The sequence below is a fragment of the Kogia breviceps genome, chromosome 9 (assembly GCF_026419965.1).
Source record: "Kogia breviceps isolate mKogBre1 chromosome 9, mKogBre1 haplotype 1, whole genome shotgun sequence".
Classification (NCBI taxonomy): domain Eukaryota; kingdom Metazoa; phylum Chordata; class Mammalia; order Artiodactyla; family Physeteridae; genus Kogia; species Kogia breviceps.
The window spans coordinates 46,579,162-46,600,410 of record NC_081318.1 but is presented as its reverse complement, the minus strand read 5'-3'; the positions used below and the strand labels follow the sequence as shown (position 1 = coordinate 46,600,410).

General features: G+C 44.5%; 1 protein-coding gene across 1 annotated transcript in view; it reads left to right on the top strand.

Annotated features, from left to right (window-relative positions):
- Positions 1 to 17,264, top strand: part of MTURN (maturin, neural progenitor differentiation regulator homolog) — a 29,909-nt gene extending 12,645 nt beyond the window's left edge. Inside the window, exon 3 of the mRNA XM_059074368.2 lies at positions 11,877 to 17,264. Within this exon, the coding sequence (XP_058930351.1) occupies positions 11,877 to 11,987 (111 nt within the window). The 3' untranslated portion in view covers positions 11,988 to 17,264. The remainder of the gene's footprint in view (positions 1 to 11,876) is intronic.
- Positions 17,265 to 21,249: the final 3,985 nt, after the last annotated feature.

Genomic DNA, 21,249 nt, shown 5'->3' with positions numbered 1-21,249 from the left:
GTGAAGGGAATGGGGTTCCTTGACTGAGATGGATGAGGCTGCAGGAGGAAAGTTCAGGGGTGAGACTTATCAAGAGCTCGGTTATAGACATGTCAGTGTTTGAAATACCTGTTAGACGTCCAACTAGAGAGATCAAGGCAAGCAAAATTTTTTTTTTTAATGGGTTTCCTCAAATCTTAACCGCCCCCCCCCAAACTATCTAATTAGCAAATGATACTCACTGTGCAGCTGGTTTCCTCAGGGGGGTTCCACTCATTAGCCTGCCACCTGATTCTCTGTATGGGGCTGTCATCTGTGGTGGCAAGCAACAGTCTACCTGCAGAATGGGCCTAACTGCAGAGGGTGAGCTCCCACCAGGACTCCTTTTGCCCTCATGCTTTACCAAGTCTATGGCTGTATTTCAGCAACCAGGCCACCACATGTAAATTGAAAAAACTGCAGTCCAAAAAATCCAGATGCATAGCTAAAAGCGATAGACTTGGTTGAATACTTCCTTTCAGATCAAGCTGCTTTGTGTCATGGAGACACACAGATTTCATTTAACGCTGTTGGGCTTCCAGAGTTCATTTCTAAAAGCAGAGCCTTCCGCCACAGTGGGCAGGGATGATGCTCCCAAGGTGGGGCCTTCACCTGGCACGGCGCCCCCTTTGGTGGGGAAGCTTTTGCGGGCGCTTTTTGGGCGCTCTGGCTGGGTCTTTTTGCCTTCGGGAGAGGCCGGAGGCCTTCTCAGGTCTAGTGAGGGTGAAATGCACACAAGCTTTGGGTTTCTCTCAGTCAGGATGTGCCCCAGATCAGATGAGAGTGTTACAGACCCAGGTGAAGGACTGCTGGAGATCAGTGGGGAAGCTTTTACCCTCTCCCTCTCCACTGAAGAGTGTATCTCTTCCCACTGGTATTTATCTGTTTTATATAATGGAGCTTTGGATTTAGAAATAAGACCCAGGAAAGGGTCTTACTGCTGTTGTAGCTGAAAGTATTTGTTGAAGTAACACATACCCAAATGCGACAAGGTTATCACGCAGGTAAGCTTGAGCACCTCATTCCCTGAAACTGTTTGATAATCTGATCAATCTGTGTAGCTCCTTTTTGTTTATAGTTGGGGAAACCACAGAAGGAATATTTTTACCTTCATCTTAGAACAGCCTCATTCATGGCTTTGAATTCTTGTTTTACCTTGGCCAGCCCGTTGCCAGCCCCTACCCTGTGTAGTTTCTCCAGAAAGATAAGGACCTTTCTGTTGACAGCCTTCTGCTGCCTTTTTGGGCGTCAGTCAAGCAGGGTCAATTACTTTGCTGAAGCCCATGCATGCCTGCCTGCGTGGGCCAAAGAATGGAGTCATCTTCTGGCCATCCTCGGCGATCATGCCCACAAGGCTCAGCGTGCCACAGTAGCACTCTCTACCTTTGGACATTCCAATTTTGTAGACTGTGTGCTTTTCCTCCCCTTTCTGTTTGCCTCCCCCGCCCCTTTTCTGTTTGCCTTCCCCCCACTGAAACAATATCACAAAGTCCATGCCCTACCAAAGAAATCTGTTGTTTGATTTGACAAGAAAAAAATAATTATTCTTTTTCTTATTCACCATGTTACTCCTCCTCTTTTTTTTCTCTCTCTTCATCACATGGTCAACAAAATGTATAATCATCTGCTGTTTGCCAAAGCACCACTTTGGAGAGTAAGAGGCAGGGCAGGGTGCCTAGTCCTCGCGCGCAAGGAGCTGGCTTTCTGGTAGGAGACAAGCCACAGAAACGTACAGAGAAACTCCAGGTTACGAAACCAAGCGTATATTTTGGTCTGGACACTCTGCTAGATACAGTGCAAAGGAGTTCCATTCCCTGCTCTGCTTACTCCAATCTGCTGGTTCTCTGGGGAAGTGTTTCCTGAGAGGATGTCAGTGAGGGTGCACCGACTGCAGGGTGTTGGTTGTGGTCCCTTTACCTAGTTATACAGAATCAGGTTACTACAGTGATGAGGAACCCAAGCTCTGGGTGCAGGCTGCCTGGATTCAAATCCAGGTTCTGTCACTTGCTGGCTGTGTGACCTCAGGCAAGTTACTTGACCTTGCTGTTTCTCAGTTTTTTCATTTGTAAAAGTAGGAAACAAATGATGATAGTTACCTTAAGATTGCTATGAAGATTGAATGACACGATTCTTGTTGGGAACTTAGTGCAGCGCACGGCACAGAGGATAAGCACTGAGTAAATGTTGGCATTGACACGGACGGGATGGGGACACTCAGCAAAATACTGTTGAGAAGTGAGCTCAGTAGTGAAAGCTTTCATAGGACCCTTAGGTTTTTGATGGAGGAAGAAAACAGTTTGCTAAGTGATTTCAACACACACTTAACAGAAGCATCTGGCTAAGATAAGAGATTTTAAAGGGGCAGTGTTGGGGTATCATTGCCAAAAGTTTATCGACACTGGTTTTGGCAAAATAATAATCATCCATTCAGTACCTGATCCGTACAACTCAGTGGGTTTGAGGCTAGTGCTACAAGGGGGATGAATGGATGCTCCTGTCCCCCAGAGGGACATTATGACCAAAGAGCCTCTGGTGACAGGGTTATGGGTGATATTTATTTTCTCTTCTGGATTTTCTAAATTTTCCATGATGTCACAGAACACATTTATAATCAGGAACTATGTTGTGTTTTTTAAAAAGCTGCCTTATCTACTATGTGTCAGAAGGACTGGGAATATCAGATGTTAGCGGGCTCATCGAAGAACAAAGTGCTGGCAGCGGCTTCACGAGGAGGGAGGACTTGAAAGGGCGAGATCTGGACAATGTTGGAGCAGGAGGAGGGCCAGCCAAGAAGAAAGACCAGGAAGGCCCATCTTGGCCCCTTGGCTCAGAGAACCTTAGAGATGTCCCTGGGTGGGGCAAGGTGGCTTAGCCCTGGCCCGGCCAGCTCCCAGCCCTTGTTGTTCAGCCTTAGTGCCCCCATCTTTAAAATGGGGGTCATAACATGTTTCTCTGTCTTGTGGATGCATGGGGAGCTTCAAAATCAGAACACAGAGGGCTATCAAAGCCCAACCACACCCCACTGAGGTTTGTTTCAATTTCCAGCTCATAACTGCTGTTAGGAAATGCTTATTGGGTGGATATGTGGCTCCATGGATGCAGTGGGGCAGCTTCCTTCCTGGACTGACCCATATCCTGCTCCACTCCAGGGGCCTCCTAGCTTCTACCTAGTTTTTTTTTTTCCTTCCTGCTGGAATGTCATATCCAAATGGTACATGTGTGCAAATGACAGCACTGTCATTGCCATCTGTGAGCAGGAGGGTTTATCCGTGTCCTGGCGCCAGTAATGGCTTCGGAGACAACTGTCACTAGCCTTGATCAATGCGAATTGGAGAATCGTTGGAGTCCTACATTTTTTTTTGTTTAAGTGGCCCTGGATTGACAGTTGCCAGTCATCACATGATTGAGTTAGATAATGAAATAAATAGTGGTCATGGGTCTAAATAATGCTGACCATGCCATTCATTTTTTCCCTCCATGTTTTTATTTATTTTATTTTATTTTATTTTATTTATTTATTTATTTATTTCGGTACGCGGGCCTCTCACTGTCGTGGCCTCTCCCATCGCAGAGCACAGGCTCCGGACGTGCAGGCTCAGCGGCCATGGCTCGCGGGCCCAGCCGCTCCGCGGCATGTGGGATCTTCCCGGACCAGGGCACGAACCCGTGTCCCCTGCATCGGCCGGTGGACTCTCAACCACTGCGCCACCAGGGAAGCCCCCTCCATGTTTTTATATCTTTTATTTAGTGATGATTAACATTCCTTCCTCCCCTCCACCCCCCCACTAGAAAACAGTTCACAAAAGAAGAGAGAACTTATCATTTCCAAGTTAGCTGCAAAACCAAAACTAGTCTTTGCCTTTCACTTCTCTCAAAGCTTTACTCTATTCTCCTGGAGTATTACTCCTCCTCTTACTAGCACTGTGGACATTAGGGCCATGGGGCACCTGTTGCTTTGATGATTTTCTGTGCTGTTTTGGTTGATGTTCTTTTTTTTTTTTTAATTGAGGTACAGTTGTTTTACAAGGTTGTGTTATTTTTCCACTGTACAGCGAAGTAAAGTAGAGTTCCCTGTGCCATACAGCAGGTTCTCATTGTTGCTTTGATGGCCCTACCTGGAGTGAGAGCCTGTGCTTCCCCAGGTTTTCTCACTCTGATTGACCCTGGTCCCCTGCCTGGGGTTGCTGTGTGACTCCACGTTTTTTTCTCTTGAGAAACAGAGATCCTTCCACCAGAAAAATTCCGTTAATTCTGTCTTACTGGCATGAGCAAGATTGGTTGTTGTTGTTATTTTTTGCCACTAGTGCCTGGAGAGCCAGGGATTATACCCCACAGGAAAACCCTTTGTGACCCAGAAAAAGTTCAATTCTTGCTTCTATTCTTCTAGTCTGGTCAAGAGTCTGGAAGAAGAGAGAGAATCCACTTGTGGAAAGCTGCCCCAGTTGGTCAGAAAGTCTGGTGGGAAAGATTATGCACAAGTGTGGGTTTTAATAAAAACACAACATTGTAAATAAACTATACTTCAGTAAAAAATATTGATAAGAAAACCAAAAAAACAACCCACTACATCCAAAAAAAAACCCCAAACAAAACCACACACACACACATTGAATGTTGACAATTTATCATGGCATTTGTTTTTTGCTCATATGGTGAACATTCAAACCCTTGTCTTTTGTAGAACGTGAGATAGCCCCTAAAATAAGAGGGTACCTATTACTCTTGCCCATTTGAGTCTTACATCAGTCTTGCCACCTACCCCCCCGCCGACACACACTTTTTTTTTCTCTATTATCGAAAAGACAGACTCACCAGGATCCCCTCAGAGGTTTCTTGGTACCACCAGCATCATGGATCATTAAAATAAATCGTGACAAACTCCTCAAATGCTTTAGGGTCTCAATACTCAGCGTGTGGTTTCTGGAACGGCAGTATCCCCATCACCAGGGAGCTTGTTAGGAAAGCAGAATCTCAGATCCCACCTGAGACCCACTGACTCAGAATCTACATTTTAGGTAGATCCTGGGTGAGTCATATACACAGCAAAGTGTGAGAAATGCTGCTTCAAAGGGTCCTCTGGAAGGAGCTTACAGGAACCTCTAAAGCCACAGGGCACTTACTGGAAGCCCCGAAGGCCTAGCTCGTTGCCTGTGCTCTCTAGGGCCTAGATACTATCTCCCCTTCTTTTATAAAGACCCTCTAGCCCAAGTGTTGGAGTGAGTGCCACCTTCAGAGACAGCAGATGCTAAGTGCCAACTGAATAGAGCCTCAACTAGTTTATAACACTTTCAAAAAGACCTGGAGTTAGTCCTACAGAAAACTGATACTCTCTTGGGTCTGAAGAGCTTTAATTCTCAAGGGTTGGCATCTCTACCCACCAGGTACAACCCTGTTAGGATGGGTGGGCCCCAGTAGTTATTTTTTTTTTTTTTTTTTTTTTTGCGGTATGCGGGCCTCTCACTTGTTGTGGCCTCTCCCGTTGCGGAGCACAGGCTCCGGACGCGCAGGCCCAGCGGCCATGGCTCACGGGCCCAGCCGCTCCGCAGCATGTGGGATCCTCCCGGACCGGGGCACGAACCCGTGTCCCCTGCATCAGCAGGCAGATTCTCAACCACTGCGCCACCAGGGAAGCCCGCCCCAGTAGTTCTTAAGTGATCAGAGACTGTTCTGAAGAAGCAAGACCCTGGGAATGCCAACACTGTTGTCCAGAGTGACCATAACGATTTTTTCCCGTCAACTGAAAAAAAAACTTTACTGAAGTAAGAATGAATGATTAACTCTCAGGAGCGATTTAAATATACTTGACAGGATTTCTTGGCCTGTCTCCTTTCCCTTATAAGAGTGTGTGGGTGCAGTAAAAGCAAAGACTCAGGATTCTTCCCCGTCTGTTTATACTCCTGTTTCTGATATGAATTCTTGACTGTTAAAAATTTGGATCCAGAAATTAAACTTCTTTTTTCCAATCTGGCTATTCAATCTATTCTTTTTTTTTCCCCTCCAGTTTTATTGCGATATAATTGACATACAGCACTGTATAAGTTTATGGCGTACAGCATAATGATTTGACTAACATACATCATGAAATGATGATCACAGTAAGTTTAGTGAATATCCTTGGTCTTATATAGATACAAAATTAAAGAAATAGGAAAAAAAATACCTTTTTTTCCCTTGTGATGAGAACTCTTAGGATTTACTCTCAACTTTTTTTTTTTTTTTTTTTTGGTCTGCATTGGGTCTTTGTTGCTACACACAGGCTTTCTCTATTTGCGGTGAGCAGGGGCTACTCTTCGTTGCAGTGCGCGGGCTTCTTATTGTGATGGCTCCTCGTTGCAGAGCATGGGCTCTAGGCACATGGGCTTCAGTTGTTGTGGCACGTGGGCTCAGTAGTTGTGGCACACGGGCTCAGTAGTTGTGGCGCACAGGCTTAGTTGTTCCGTGTCAGGTGGGATCTTCCTGGACCAGGGCTCAAACCTATGGCCCCTGCATTGGCAGGCAGATTCTTAACCACTGTGCCACCAGGGAAGCTCCTCTTAACAACTTTCTTATACAGCATCAGCAATGTTAATTATATTTATCATGATGTAAATTATATCCCTAGTACTTATTTAAGTTATAACTGGAAGTTAGTACTTTTTTTGACTGCCTTCAGCCAATTTTCCCTCCCCTCACCCCTGCCTCTGGTAACCCAGAAGTTAGACTTACCTACCATAAATGAGAATGGAGACAGAGGTGGGAATGCTAGATTATTACATATCTCTATGATGTCCTTTGGAATCCCAGGCAAATTCTAGCTCTTGTGCTTTTTCTGTTTTCCTCCTCATGCTTCCAAATTGTACATACTCATAAATGTTGATATTAACATTGCATATTGAATTTTTTAAAGTGTATTACCGAGTAGAAAACATTGAAGGCTCCAGCTATAGGAGCAGCATGGACAGCTGGAAGGATATCTCCCAGGTAGCCTGGTGGTTAGGCATGTAATGTCTACAGCCTGCTGGCCTGGGTTTGAATCCTGCTCTGACGCTTACTGGGCAACTCTGAGCAAATTTATTCAACATCTTCAGATCTTCTCTGTGAAAGGGAGATAATAATAGTACCTACCCCATAGGGTTTTTATGAGGACCAAAGGAATTAATATACAGAAAAGCTGCTTATACAGTGCCTAGCAGATAGTAACTTAACCAATATAAACTATTATTATTGAATCCGAAGTGTGACAAAATTGGTTGGTTCAATGGAATGTAAGCCTGAGAATCTAATGCAGAGGCTGATAGAATTGAGTTTCTTAGTTCTCTTCCTACTTCCTACAGTACTAATAAACAATGAGGCAGTCCAGAAGCAAGCCCAGCAGAAGAGACAGGAAGGAGCAGGATCTGGAGACAGTCTACTGATGCAGCAGTAACTCCCCTTGAATAATTGAACTGGCTGTGCTTTAAAATGAGAAGCAGGGCTTCCCTGGTGGTGCAGTGGTTGAGAGTCCGCCTGCCGATGCAGGGGACACAGGTTCGTGCTCCAGTCTGGGAAGATCCCACATGCCGTGGAGCATCTGGGCCTGTGAGCTGTGGCCGCTGAGCCTTGCGTGTCCGGAGCCTGTGCTCCTCAACAGGAGAGGCCACAACAGTGAGAGGCCCGCGTATGGCAAAAAAAAATTTTTTTAAATAATAAAAAAAATGAGAAGCAAAATAATATAATGTAATTAGATAATTCACCTAAGACTCTACAGTTTGCAGACCATGGCCACATTCACTTTCTCATTGAATCTCCATAGTTTCTCTGGAGTAGAGCAGGTGTCATGGTTCCCACTTTTCAGAGAAGGACACTGAGGCTCAGCAAAGGCAGTGGTCCCCAACTAGAGCCCTGGCTTCCAGATGCGAGGCCCAGTGCCTTTTCCACACAGCCTCTCAACAAATCTTCAGATTCTCCGCTAAGGTGCCTTAAACATCCTGGCAGCCATTGAGAGCTGCTTCTCTTCTCTCTCCCTCCTTTAAGGACAGGGGGAGAGCAGCTCTCAAATTAGCATCTGAAGATTTCCTGCCAAAGGGAAGGGCCTCTCATGTGGCTGATGCTACAGACCTAGAACTATGTGCTTTGGATTCACATCAAGGTAAGGTACAGAGCTAGGAAGAGGAGAGAGGGGATGGGTTTCATGCTTGGCTTGCTGGAACCTCTTCTACCAAGCCACCCTAAGCTGAGGATAGGGTGGGTGTTAAGGGGTACCTACAGTTTGAGTCCATGTGAATTATCTAAACGTATTATGAAAAAGAATAATCAGTGGCATGTCACTTTAGGACAAGATGGCAAATACGTGGATGCATGCCTCAACTGCACCCCCTGTACCCATGACAGCCATTGCTAACTGACCAGGATCTTTCCCACTGAGCCTCAGAATCCTCCTGAACCCAAGGCTCCAGGCATCCAGTCAGATTTGTTAACTGAGAAGGAACCCATTGACCATTCCTCTTTTAAGGAGCATCCCTTCAGTGCAATGAGGATTTACATTTATTATTGAATTAATACATCTTCTTTTGGCATTTAGGTGATTCTGGAGTTCTTGGTAGTGGCAAAAATATTTATATTTTATCAACTATTTAAATGTTACCACTCTTTTGATACTTTCACTTTGCTGTGTCATCTAGCAGCTCTTGAAATAAACTTGAACACCAAAATATTAGTCATCTGTGTTCATTGTAACCAGCCATTTTTTTTCCCTCCTTAGAGGCAAACTTTACCTTTTATTCCACCCACTAAGATATGGAAGGGAAACAGTAGTAGGGGAGAGGGGCTTTTCCCTTCTCCCCAGCACACACGAGATTGGTGCAGACTATGCGAACAAGCTGAGATGCGCCCCTCCCGCCCTTCCCCCCAGTCAGCAGTGTCTCTGAGACAGCTGTAGCCCTGAGCTCTAAGGGGAAGGCACGTGCCTGCAGTTGGCCGTGGTGCCTTGGCAGGCCACGTGCATCATATGACCCATAATGCCTGGCAGATGATTTTGTCCTGAGCGTGTTCAGAGGGCTCTCTGAGAGCTGCAAGATTGTGGTCTGAGAACTTCAGAGTAAAGGTGTTATTTTGATCAGGACTCTGCTTACCCTTTCCTCCTGTAAGCCTTTGGGAGGGAATGGAAAGGGGGGTGGGTGGCAGGGCCCTGGGAAGCAATGCAGAGTAAATGGAGTGGTCCACCTCACTTTGTCCTAATGCAGTTAGTGTTTGGATCATAGGGCCATTCAGTGAAGTTGCCTGAAAATGGTCAACCAAGGGGCTACCACGTGAGAAAGGTTCATCAAAGAGCTGTGGGTTGGCATCCCCGTGATGGCAGACAAGGCCAAGATGCCTGCAGCCATGGCTTCCTGCCAGCACGAGAACATTCGTCCATATTTATTTATTTATTTTTTTTTTTGTGGTATGCGGGCCTCACTGTTGTGGCCTCTCCCGTTGCAGAGCACAGGCTCCGGACGCACAGGCTCAGCGGCCATGGCTCACGGGCCCAGCCGCTCCGCGGCACGTGGGATCTTCCCGGACCGGGGCACGAACCCGCGTCCCCTGCATCGGCAGGCGGACTCTCAACCACTGCGCCACCAGGGAAGCCCCCATTCGTCCATATTGATCAGGCCCAGCAACGGGCACTCACGGTTTCTAACCCAGGACCAGCCAGTGTTTTAAGAAAACGTTTACTGTGTATTTATTGTGAATTTCCCTGATGATAATTATAGAGCATTTGGAAAATACAAAAAGATAAAAAGGAAAACATTTACCCATAATCACATTGCCTAAAAAAGTACTCTTAAAATTTGGATATATTTCATTGAAGTCCTTTCTTCTATGCGTTTGTGTATACTTCTAAAAGAATTTGTATCATAATGAAAATGCAATTTTCATCATGTTCTTTTTACACCCATGAGCACATTTTTTATATCATTAAATTCAAAAATAGTATTTTAAGTGGATATATAAGATTCCATTTTATGGATGCACCAACATTTATTTAACCATTTTGTTGAACATTTCAGCAGTCTCTATATTTTTATATGTGTGTTACGAATAATAGCAGCATGCATTTTTAGAGAAGAAGACGTAGAGGAGAATAGATTTTTAACATCTTAATGGGATAGTCAGCACTGTTCATTGTACTACTGCTGACAGCCCAGATATGTGTGTGTGTGCATAGATATTATATCTTTGTGTATACATGGATGATACTTAAAAGTAGAGAATCTCCAGGCTTTCCAGTAAAACCTAGTCCTTTGGGCACCAATCCATTGTATGATTGACACTTCTATCTAATAAGCTTATGAAAATAATGATAGAGGTAGCTGACTCCCATGAGAAATCCATAGCTACTGTGCTAATTCCTGTTAAGTGCTGTTGAAATTTTTTTATTGAAGTATAGTTGATTTACAATATTATATTAATTTCAAGCGTATAACATAGTGATTCAGTATTTTTATAGTTTATACTCCATTTAAAGTTATTACAAAACAGTGGCTTTATTACCCTGTGCTGTACAATATATTCTTGTTCCTTATTTATTTTACACATAGTAGTTTGTATCTTTGAGTCCCCTACCCCTATTTTGCCCCTCCCTCCTTCCCTCTCCCCACTGGTCACCACGAGTTTGTTCTATATATCTGTGAGTCTTTTTCTGTTTTGTTATATGCGTTCATTTGTTTTATTTTTTAGATTCCACATATAAGTAATAACAGAGTGTTTGTCTTTGTCTGACTTATTTCACTAAGCATAATACTCTCTAGGTCCAGCCACGTTGTTGCAAATGGCAGAATTTCATTCTTTTTTATGGCTGAGTAATAATCCAGTGTGTGCAGTGTGTGTGTGTGTGTGTGTGTGTGTGTGTGTGGTGTATAACTCACATCTTCTTTATCTAGTCATCTGTTGATGGAAACTTAGTTTACTTCCATATCTTAGCTATTGTAAATAATGCTGCTATGAACATTGGGGGTACATGTATCTTTTTGAATTAGTGTTCTTGTTTTCTTCAGATATATACGCAGGAGTGGAGTTGCTGGGTCATATGGTAGTTCTGTTTTTAATTTTTTGAGGAAACTCCACACTGTTTTCCATAGTGGCTACACCAGTTTACATTCCCATCAACAGGGTAGGAGGGCTCCCTTTTCTCCACACCCTCTCCAACATTTACTATTCGTAGACTTTTTGGTAATAGCTATTCTGAAGTTTGAGGTGATATCTCATTGTGGTTTTGATTTGCATTTCTCTCATATTAGTGATGTTGAGCGTCTTTTCATGTGCCTGTTGGCCATCTGTATTTCTTCTTTGGAAAGATGTCTTTTCAGTTCTTCTGCCTGTTTTTTGATTGGGTTGTTTTTTCGATACTGAGTTGTATGAGTTGTTTATATATTTTGGATATTAACCTCTTATCAGTCATATCATTTGCAAACATTTCTCCTCTTCAGTAGGTTGTCTTTTCATTTTGTCAGTTATTTCCTTTTCTGTGAAAAAGCTTTTAAGTTCCGTTAGGTCCCATTTGTTTATTTTTGCTTTTCTTTCTTTTGCCTTAGGAGACATATCCAAAAAACTATTGCTACAATTTATGTCAAAGGGTGCCCTGTCTGTGTCCTCTCCTAGGAGTTTTATGGTTTCTGGTCTTAAATTTAGGTCTTTAATCCATTTTGAGTTTATTTTTGTATATGGTATGAGGAAGTGTTCTAATCTTGTTCTTTTACATGGAGCTGTCTAGTTTTCCTAGCACCACTTATTGAATAGATTGTCTTTTCTCCAGAGTATATTCTTGCCCCCTTTGTTGAATTTGGATCATATGCCTTTGGTTGTCTTCCTACCTGTGGGCCATGTGGCACTCACAGCTGCTTCTCTTCTCTCCCCTGTAGTTACTGGGGCTTCCGGATGCAGATGACGACGCATTTGAAGAGTACAGTGCAGACGTGGAAGAGGAGGAGCCAGAGGCGGACCACCCCCAAATGGGGGTCAGTCAGCAGTAGACTTCCAAGGGCTCCCACCTGAGAAGGAGAGTGGGCCCTGTGGTACCCGAGGTGGGGTCACAAGCTCCTGGGTTAGCATTTTGCAATAGCACTTCGAAACAGGACGTCTGACTCCCAGCATCCAAATTAAAATGAAATACCTTTTTAACGACCACACGATATCTGGGATGAGCTTTGCTCAGAAGTGACCTGAATTTTACTCCCGTTTCAGTGGGTCTCTATGGAGTTGTCTCGGTAGCCTTTGCCATTTTGAATTTAGAGTCCGTTTTGTGGCTGACTGTTCTCTCTTGAGTTTATGTTGGAGAACTAACATCTGCTGACTCAAAAGTAGAGAACTCTGAATGTATTAAGGATATGTTTTGAGTCATCACAGGTGACATTATTGAGAGAAAGCATGGCAGAGAAGAAATGCAGTCTGCACTTTGTATGTACCTTTTAAGTATGTAAATGGAAGGTTTTGCTTATAAAGCATGAGTTTTAATATCTAGTCATTAAACTGCACAAGTGCAAATACAAGGACAGAAAAGGAGAATTACTTAGTATTGGATTAAGAGGGTAAGAGAGGCAAAGAAGCTTTTGTTTAAGTGTTCTGCCATTACTGAGTTACCTAGATATATAGCAGCTGGTTCATGGATAGGTAGAAACATTATTTGCATGTTCAGTTATTTTAAAACATGCTGATTCCAAAGCCACTTTTAAAGTCTAATAGTGGAGAATATAAATGGGGTGACATTAATTATTGATTTCTTTAAAATGTTTATAAGCCACCCCACATATGAAATGAAACATTTACCTTCTCTCTTTATAACAGGATGGCAACTTGTTAAATCATGAAAACATCCCAAATCCAAGTGCCACTTAAACTTTGAAGCCATAGATGAATTTAATAGGAAAATAAACCAAGATAAATTTTTAAAAAATATGATGGAATCCTTCTTTACTTTCTTAATCTGACTTTTATTCTTCAAAAAAGTCAAGAAAGGATCCCACTGTATAATTTATTTAAAAATTTTAATCAAGTGCTTTGAGGAACCTAACTGCAGTGAAGTTTTAAAGTGGTATGAAGGTGGGAATCTTTCAATCGTGGGTTAGCTTGGTTCAGAAGGGAATTTTTAATGATCAAATATTCAGACAACTCACAGAAACAACTACTATCATAACTGGAAACACTGCTGTCATCATTTAGCAACACACACTGAGGGGGGAAATTCTTTGCAATGCTAACATGGAATTATTTAAAACATTCATTTTGCTTAGACCCTTCTGCATCTCTGGTTCTAATAAAAGATGCAGAATGCCTCTTTTACAACACTTGACTAAACATAACATCTGGGGTGGAATTGTTTTTAACATGCACACACATGCCTGTTGGGTTGTCAAAGTTTTAGATTTAAAAAAAAAAAAAGCAGCAGAGGCCACAGAGTTTACGGGAGTCTTGTATATCTTCCAGGCATGTTGGTGTAAACCTGATTATCTCAACATTTTCTGTTTAATTGATTGGTGCTGTGAGGAGTACAGCTGCTCATGGTAAAACGGTGTCCTACAGTTTTAAGTCATTGGGTAAAATAATTTCGTGGTTTCCATCCGTGCTTCAGTACCCATGTTTTTTTCTTTTCTTGGAAAACCATATTAAAGGTTAACTTCAAATGAAATGAATTTCCTTTGGAGTAGCCTATTAACACAACAAACCTTGGGGTTTTATCCAGTGGGGCAAGTGGATTCCGTGCTTTGCTCCCTTGCCTGTGTTCTGATTGGCTCGGAATCTGAGCACAGGTGATTGGGAGCTATGCCTCCCGTAGGTAGAGCCCACGTCTGTAAGCTCCGTGTTCACACAGTAGTCTGAAAGAATGACTTCTGCCACCGAAATGAAGAAGGTTGACTGGCTTGCTCCATTCAAAGGTAAACTGGAATTTTGTACGTAGAGGCTTAAAATCTAAATTTACATATGTTTGAAGATGGAATGGACATATAAAATGTATTTTATGAAAAATGTGTTTAGGCTTTGACCAAATGCATTGTGGTATTATTATGTGAATGTTTTCTGTTTATAAAAATTGAGCTGAGATAGACTCAGCCATTCAGTGGGCCGAGGAGAAATCTGGCCTTTGTTCTGCCCCAGGGGTAGGAAAGAACATCGCTGTGTGTTACTTATTTTCAAGGCAAAACCCCAAAGGGCGTTGTGAATCGGATTGTTTCCTCTAAAGCTTCGTTTTCTGTGATTGTGCACATCTCGGCCAGTGCATGCTGACACACATGCACATGTACACACTCACCTGCGCTGTGGATTCTCTGTTTGGGTTGTGGGTGGCATCAGAACTGGCTCAGTGCAGAGCCTCACCTGGCCGCTCAGGGACGCAGGCAGCATGTGGTTCTCGTTATGGAAGTGGTTCCCTGGCTAGAGGAGTTCCGACTCGCACAAACATGTAAACACACCTGCCGAGAGGCAGTGTGGTGCCCCAGGAGAAGCGTAGACCCAGGAGTTAGCAGAGAGACCCGGGTTTAGTCCTCACTCGGCCAGTGACCACGTACGTGCCCTTGGACAGGTCATTTAACTCGCCTGAAGAAAGGGGTGTTGGCCCTTCCTGCTTGAACCACTGTCCTTCCTTAACTGCCTTACTATGTGTGTGTGTATGAAGAGCAACAATCAAGGAAACTTTCCGAGAAATGCGAAGGAAGTGCATTTTGAATCTTGCTGTCCTTAGGATCCTGGCCACAGGATGACTTTAGAACATGTTTGTGTTGGTCTGTGAGTGTTGAAACCCCCTCGGGTGTGATGCTGAGGGGCTGATGAGATTCTGTCCTTAGATGAGAGGGTAAAGGGGGGCCCCGGAGATACGGAAAGCACGTCAATACTTGTCCCAGTTGACTGCTGTGCCGTGGAAGGTATGGATTTGCCTTGTGCTCTGACAGACTGGGGCTTTGGAAGTAGAGTAAGTTTAACTTCACTGAGACGGGGAATCCGCGTGAAGAATAGCTGGAAGAGAGTGAGAGATGAGTACTTTGTTGCCGTGTCATCCCGCAGAGAGAAAGAGACTGTGTGTGTGTGTGTGTGTGTGTGTGTGTGTGTGTGTGTGTGTGTGTGTGTGTGTGTGTGTGTGAGAGAGAGAGAATAGGGGAATGGTTGATTGCTTGTTAATAACGGTGGGCTAGCTGTGAAGTCACGCCTGTGATAACGTTCTAAAACCTTGGTCCCAGGTTTGAGTGAATCACAGAGACATTTTTCTAGTGGTTACCTGGTTACTTTCCCTGCCTAATAATCATACCAAGGAGACTTCGGGGAGTCAGAGAGCAGATTCTGGAGGGAGGTGAGACCCCACAGTATGCCTGCCACCACCATGGACACTACGGTGTCCACTCAAGTCTCCCAGGCTCCCAGCAACACATAGTGCTTTTTTTCCCCCCCATGCCTAGAACATGAAAAGTCTCTAATTTAGGAATTCTCCTTGTGTCCTGGTGCCAGAATTGAGGTTTCCAGTGTCCTTAAGTGAAAACCCCTCTCCTCTCGTAGTCACCGTGTTTCCACATAGAAGCAGAAACCTTTCCCTAGCACAAGTACATGTCTAAATAGTGCTTCTGTTTCATAAGAGCACAAAGTGTATGGACCTAGGAGAGCTGTGATACTAGAGCATCATTGGAATTTATATTTTAGGAATCTGCCTCATGTTAAAATGTACAAGTTGGGAAGCTGTGGTATGAACAGATCTTATATCTCCTGGTTTGCAAGACACATAGGAATAGGCAGGACTTAACCTGAGGTAGGAGGAGATGAGTAAGGTAGAATGGGAGAGTTAGGGCCTGATTTTTAAAATAAATATAAAGGCAAGAGGCAGTTATCATATAAAATACAAGAGAACTGTTGTCCTGGCTATCTCACTAGGATCCTGCTTTCCTCAAAGGGACTTCTTGCATGTTGAGAGGGAAGGCCTTTTTTGGGGGTGGCTTTGTGGCTTTAAAAATGCCCCCCCCCCAAGCCAAGGAGACAATGGGTGTCTTGCAAATCTGGTGGAGTTCTGTTCCTCAGTAAACCAGCTGCCAGAGAAGCCTGTATTTCCAAAGTGCTGACAGATCTGAAAGGGGCTCCAATCACCTGGCAGGCAGAAGGGGAACCAAACTTGACCGCTCTGTCAGCTGCAGAGGAGGCTACAGATAAGGAATGTCCCAGCCGGCGGGAGGGCAGAGCCCACCTACTCCACCAGGCTTCCAGGTTGTAAAAGAGCACAATTAAAACTCAAGTGGATCACAGATCCCTCTTTTCCTCTAGTGAGCATTAACTCCACAGAGATGTCATTGCCTGATGGCTTAGTGTTCAGATTACCAGAGAAGCCTCCAATTTTTTTGAATTAAAAACTAATCCTCTTCCATAAAGACACAAGCAGTTATCTTGGTTTGGTGATACCAGGTATGGCATGAAAGGCTGAAGTCTTTTAGATTTTATACAGAATAATTCTCAGACTTGCCAGAATGCCGGTAGCCACTGGTGTCCGTGGCAACGTGGCGTCCATGGTAAAATATCTATAGCTCGTGTTCCTTGGGAAATTGTTAAATAATGTGTTGTCTTTGGTGTTTTTATTTAAATTTGGATTACAAAAATAAGAGGACCTATGAGCATTTCATGTTGTAGAAAGTCTACTTAAAGCACGGTATGGCTGAATAGGCCCAAGTAGTTAAAAGCAGGCACCAGGCCACATACAAATAAACATTTAATTTTCTGAGAACTGTGTATTCAAGTTATTCAGTACCACAGAGAGAGCTGACAGTCTGTTCCTTGTAAAACTGCCTTTACCTGTTTTATTTTTCTTTTTTATTTCTTCAGATTCATTTTTTACTTTAAGTACCTTCTGATAGCTAGGCAGATAGTATACAGAGCAGTACTCTGTACAAATGTCAGCTTTTTAGAGGAGAAAGTAAGTCCTCAGTTCTAGGGAAAACTTGAAACTGAACCAGTCTTAATTTGTGTAAGAGAGCAAAGTTTAGTATCTACATAAGAAGCAAAAGCAAGGAATGGTTTGGGGGTTTTGTTTTTTAGGTGAGAAATGTTTCATGCAGGGTGTCTCTGCTTTCTTTGCCTTTATATTCCTTTCAAAGAAATCTCTTGTAAATTACAAAACTGTGAAATGGGTTGCCAAAAATCGTTGCCCTTCATTAGATGCTTCAGCAGTGTAAACGCAAAATTGAACCCTGTCCACACCTGCTCCTTCCTCTCTCCCCTGAGGGTGAGGATCTCATCCAACGATGTAATTACCATACGCTTGCTATTAAAGAGCCTTCCGAACTCGCTGCTATTTGCCTCTTGTTTACTTTCTCCACCACGTTTGGTCCTAAAGGACGCCTAACTTGCTCTAAAGGAGGACCGGGAATAGGGACCGTCAGCCAGCTTTGTGGTTGCTGATGTTGGAGCTTGGCTCCGGGGGGGTGGGGGAGGGCGGGGGGCAGGCAGATGGGGAGGGAGGAGTGATTACAAGAACCACTGATATGATTCAGATGTTAATAATTGATGTATTTGGAGACATTAATCTATCCTGATGCTGCACCTGGTGTTCAGTAATTTTCCACTCTTCCTTCGAACTTTAGATTTTTTTTCCCCGTCCTAGTTAGGAATCCTTTATGGCACCAATTAGAAACCTGTGGTCGTTCTACGATGACATGACACCATTTCCCATTATTTTCCGCCTAATTGTTATTCAGAAACAATGGCATTTTAAAAATAAGTCTGGGGCTCCCCTGGTGGCGCAGTGGTTGAGAGTCCGCCTGCCGATGCAGGGGACACGGGTTCTTGCCCCGGTCCGGGAGGATCCCACGTGCCGCGGAGCGGCTGGGCCCGTGAGCCATGGCCGCTGAGCCTGCGCGTCCAGAGCCTGTGCTCCGCAACGGGAGAGGCCACGACAGCGAGAGGCCCGCATACCGCAAAAACAAAATAATAAAAAACAAGTCTGGAAGTTGGTGGTAAGTCCCATTATTTGATCAAGAGCAATTTTCTTTCCCCAAATGAATAGGTCTCCATAGATTGTTAAATTAGATTTGGGAGTGCCTTAATAGGCACAGCCTAGAGGCTCTTGTGTGTATTTCAGGTAACTTAACTCGTGCTTCTTCGTTTTCGACATAGGTGTTGTCAGAGATTGTACTGAGTGGTCGGCTGTGTGCAAGCATTCCAGACCTCACTTAGTGTAAGATTCTGACCTCAGCGGGCGGTGACGTGGCCTCCCCCAGACAAAGGCTTTCTTACAACAGAACTCCTTTGTTACTGTTAGTTGAGCACTCTCACAAATAGACTTTTTTTTTTAACTTTGTATTTTATATTGGAGTATAGTTGATTAACAGTGTTGTGTTCGTTTCTGTTGTACACTCTGCTGTATTTAAAATGGATAACCAACAAGGACTTACTGTATAGCACAGGGAGCTCGGCTCAATGTTATGTAACAACCTAAATGGGCAAAGAATTTGAAACAGACTTTTAAAAATGTAACCTGGCTCCTCTATCTGTGTGCAGGGACTGGTGTTGGAAAGAGCCACTTTCCCTTTTGCAGTGAAACTTTCTCAGATTGGTTCCCGGGGGACAAGGTTCTAGCCCAGTCTCCTCCCTGACTGGCTGTGTGATCACAGTCTTGTCACCAGCTCCCCCTCGCCCCCCTACCCCATCTCTTGTTTCCTCATCTGTAAAAATAAGAGTGTGGACTCATTTCCAAGTTCCCTCCGGGCACTGGCATTGTAGGAATGTATCTTGGCTAGTAAGATTAGGGCAGATGGGAAGCAAAGTTTATAAGGATAATACTGTCTCAGGAAACGAGGGCTGGGCGACTGACATTGACCTATCTTCTCGAAGGTCCCTTTTAGAAATAAAGACCCCAAAAGAGAGGGATTAATAGACGGAGCACAGAGGATTTTCAGGGCTTTTTAGTAGGGAAACTACTCTACGTGATACTGTAATGGTGAACACATATAAATTTGTCCAAACCCATAGGATGTACAACACCAGGTGTGAACTATAATGTTAAGTTATGGACTCTGGGTGATAAGATGTGTCATTGTAGGCTCATCAGTTGTAACAGATGCATCACTACATGGGGGGTGTTGAAATGGGAGATGCATGTGTGTGGACTGGGGCTAAATGGGAAATCTCTTTATCTTCTGCTCAAAATTGCTGTGACCCTAAAACTACTGTAAAAAGTAAACCCTAATAAAAAGAAAAGAAATAAAGATCCCAGCCAAAATAGTGGGTGTATATTAGCTCCAGTGCTGACATCCCTGGATACTTTCTCCTGCCTTCCTACATGTCCCTTCTTTCTGTGATCAAGAATACAGGATTAAAAACTACCACAAAATAGGAATATTTGGGGTGTTTTGCTTAGGGACGTAACACATAGTCTCGTTTCCTTTAGAAACGAGTCTGGTTTTCATAGTAAAGTCAGGCCAGGTGGGATACCCCATTGTCCCTAGTGTTCACTGCGGATGTGAACGGATTGAAATAAAACAAAGTAAGCAGAACAAAACCCACTACCCAGTGGTCGGACCCTGCCGCGGGGCTGGAGCCAGTGGGCTGGCTGCGTGTGTGCAGGAGGGGCTGGCAGGTAGTACCCCCTCCCCACCCCATGCTCTCCTGCTGAATCAGGGTGAGGGGCGGGGTGAGGAGCAAACTTGCCTTCCTCCCTTGGCGGGCCTGGCCATCTGGTACTTTGAAAACTCAAGAAATGTGTCCCAAAATAGCTGGCACAGTGCTTTTCCTCTTGGTTTCATAGTGGGCAAATACTAACTTTGAAATACTTTCCCGATCTTTGACCTACTTTTTTCCCTTTTTTGGATTAAAAAACAATGACATTTCTAAAACTCTGAGCAGGCTGTAATTAGGGAGCCAAAGAATAAAGTAGGCATTTCCTATTAGGCAACATTTAAAGGAGCAGAGAGATTTTTCTCCTCTTTGTTTCCCAGGAAAATATGGCAACGATGAGGGATTTTAAAACCTACAGTAAAACGAAGTTGGTCCTTTGGGATGCTTTTTAATTGGAAGCCTCTAGAGGTCAGCACTGCATAAGGAAAGGGCTTTCTAGTGCTGGGTAGCCTTTTGCTCATTTCCTTGTGGAGCCTTTGGGAGAGGCGTGCTAGCAGACCCCCAGAGTGGCATGAAAGGAGCGAGCAGCCCAGCTGTGCATAGGAGACGAAGGTGTAGAGTCCCTTCTTTATACATAAGCCCTAACATTTGACTCTGGTTGGTTTTCTTCCCTTCTCATCCATCTTTCTCTGCAGCTCCCACACCCCCCCGTATGTACACACTGTCAGCTCAATAAACATGACTTATTGACCGATCGATGAACCGTGGCATTTAGCTCACTCTGAGAAGGGCTGGGGAAATGCCAAGGAGGAGATGGGTGGCACATTTCATTTTGCTCTGAGCAAGGTGAAAGGTTGCTCTGTGTTCCAAGGCAGCCCGGGACTTTCTGATGATCAGCCGGCAAGGCTTTGCGAAGCCCTGTGACTTCCAACCCAAATTCAGGGTGCTGCGGGCGGTGCTGGGACCACAGGTTTCTACTTGGCTGAAATCAGTCTGCCTGAGGCCTACACAGATCAGGGGTGGGTGGGGAAGGATTTGAGCGTCTGTAGGATATCTGGCCAGAAGTGAGGTATTTGGGAGCCCCTAAAAACTGGTCGACACTCCTGGGGGCTCCAGGGCACAAGATGCAGTGGTGACAACATGGTGATGGCCACGGGTGTCATAGACCACCGCAGGCCGAAGCCCAAACTGGAGGCAGCCTTGGGAGTTCCCAGCAGCTCCCAGAGTTGCCTCAGGGTTTCCTTTGGGCCCAAAAAGGAACAGGAAGGCCTTTCCTCCCCTCTCTCTGTGTTGCCCCTTCTGTTCAGGGTTTTTTTTTTTTTTTTGTGGTACGCGGGCCTCTCACTGTTGTGGCCTCTCCCGTTGCGGAGCACAGGCTCCGGATGCGCAGGCTCAGTGGCCATGGCTCACGGGCCTAGCCGCTCCGCGGCATGTGGGATCTTCCCGGACCGGGGCACGAACCCGTGGCCCCTGCATTGGCAGGCGGACTCTCAACCACTGCACCACCAGGGAAGCCCTGTTCAGGGTTTTTATTCTTTCTACTGAATTAGGTCTAACCCATGTCACAGTCATGGGATTGACAGTTGTCCTTTGCTGGGTGGTTTGGCTGAGCCTGGGACACACTCCCTGAGCAGGGATATTGGTGAAAAGAACAGTAAACATGTCACAAGCATAATGGAAGCCCCTACTCCCCCAAGAAACATTTTAACAGTGGCTTAA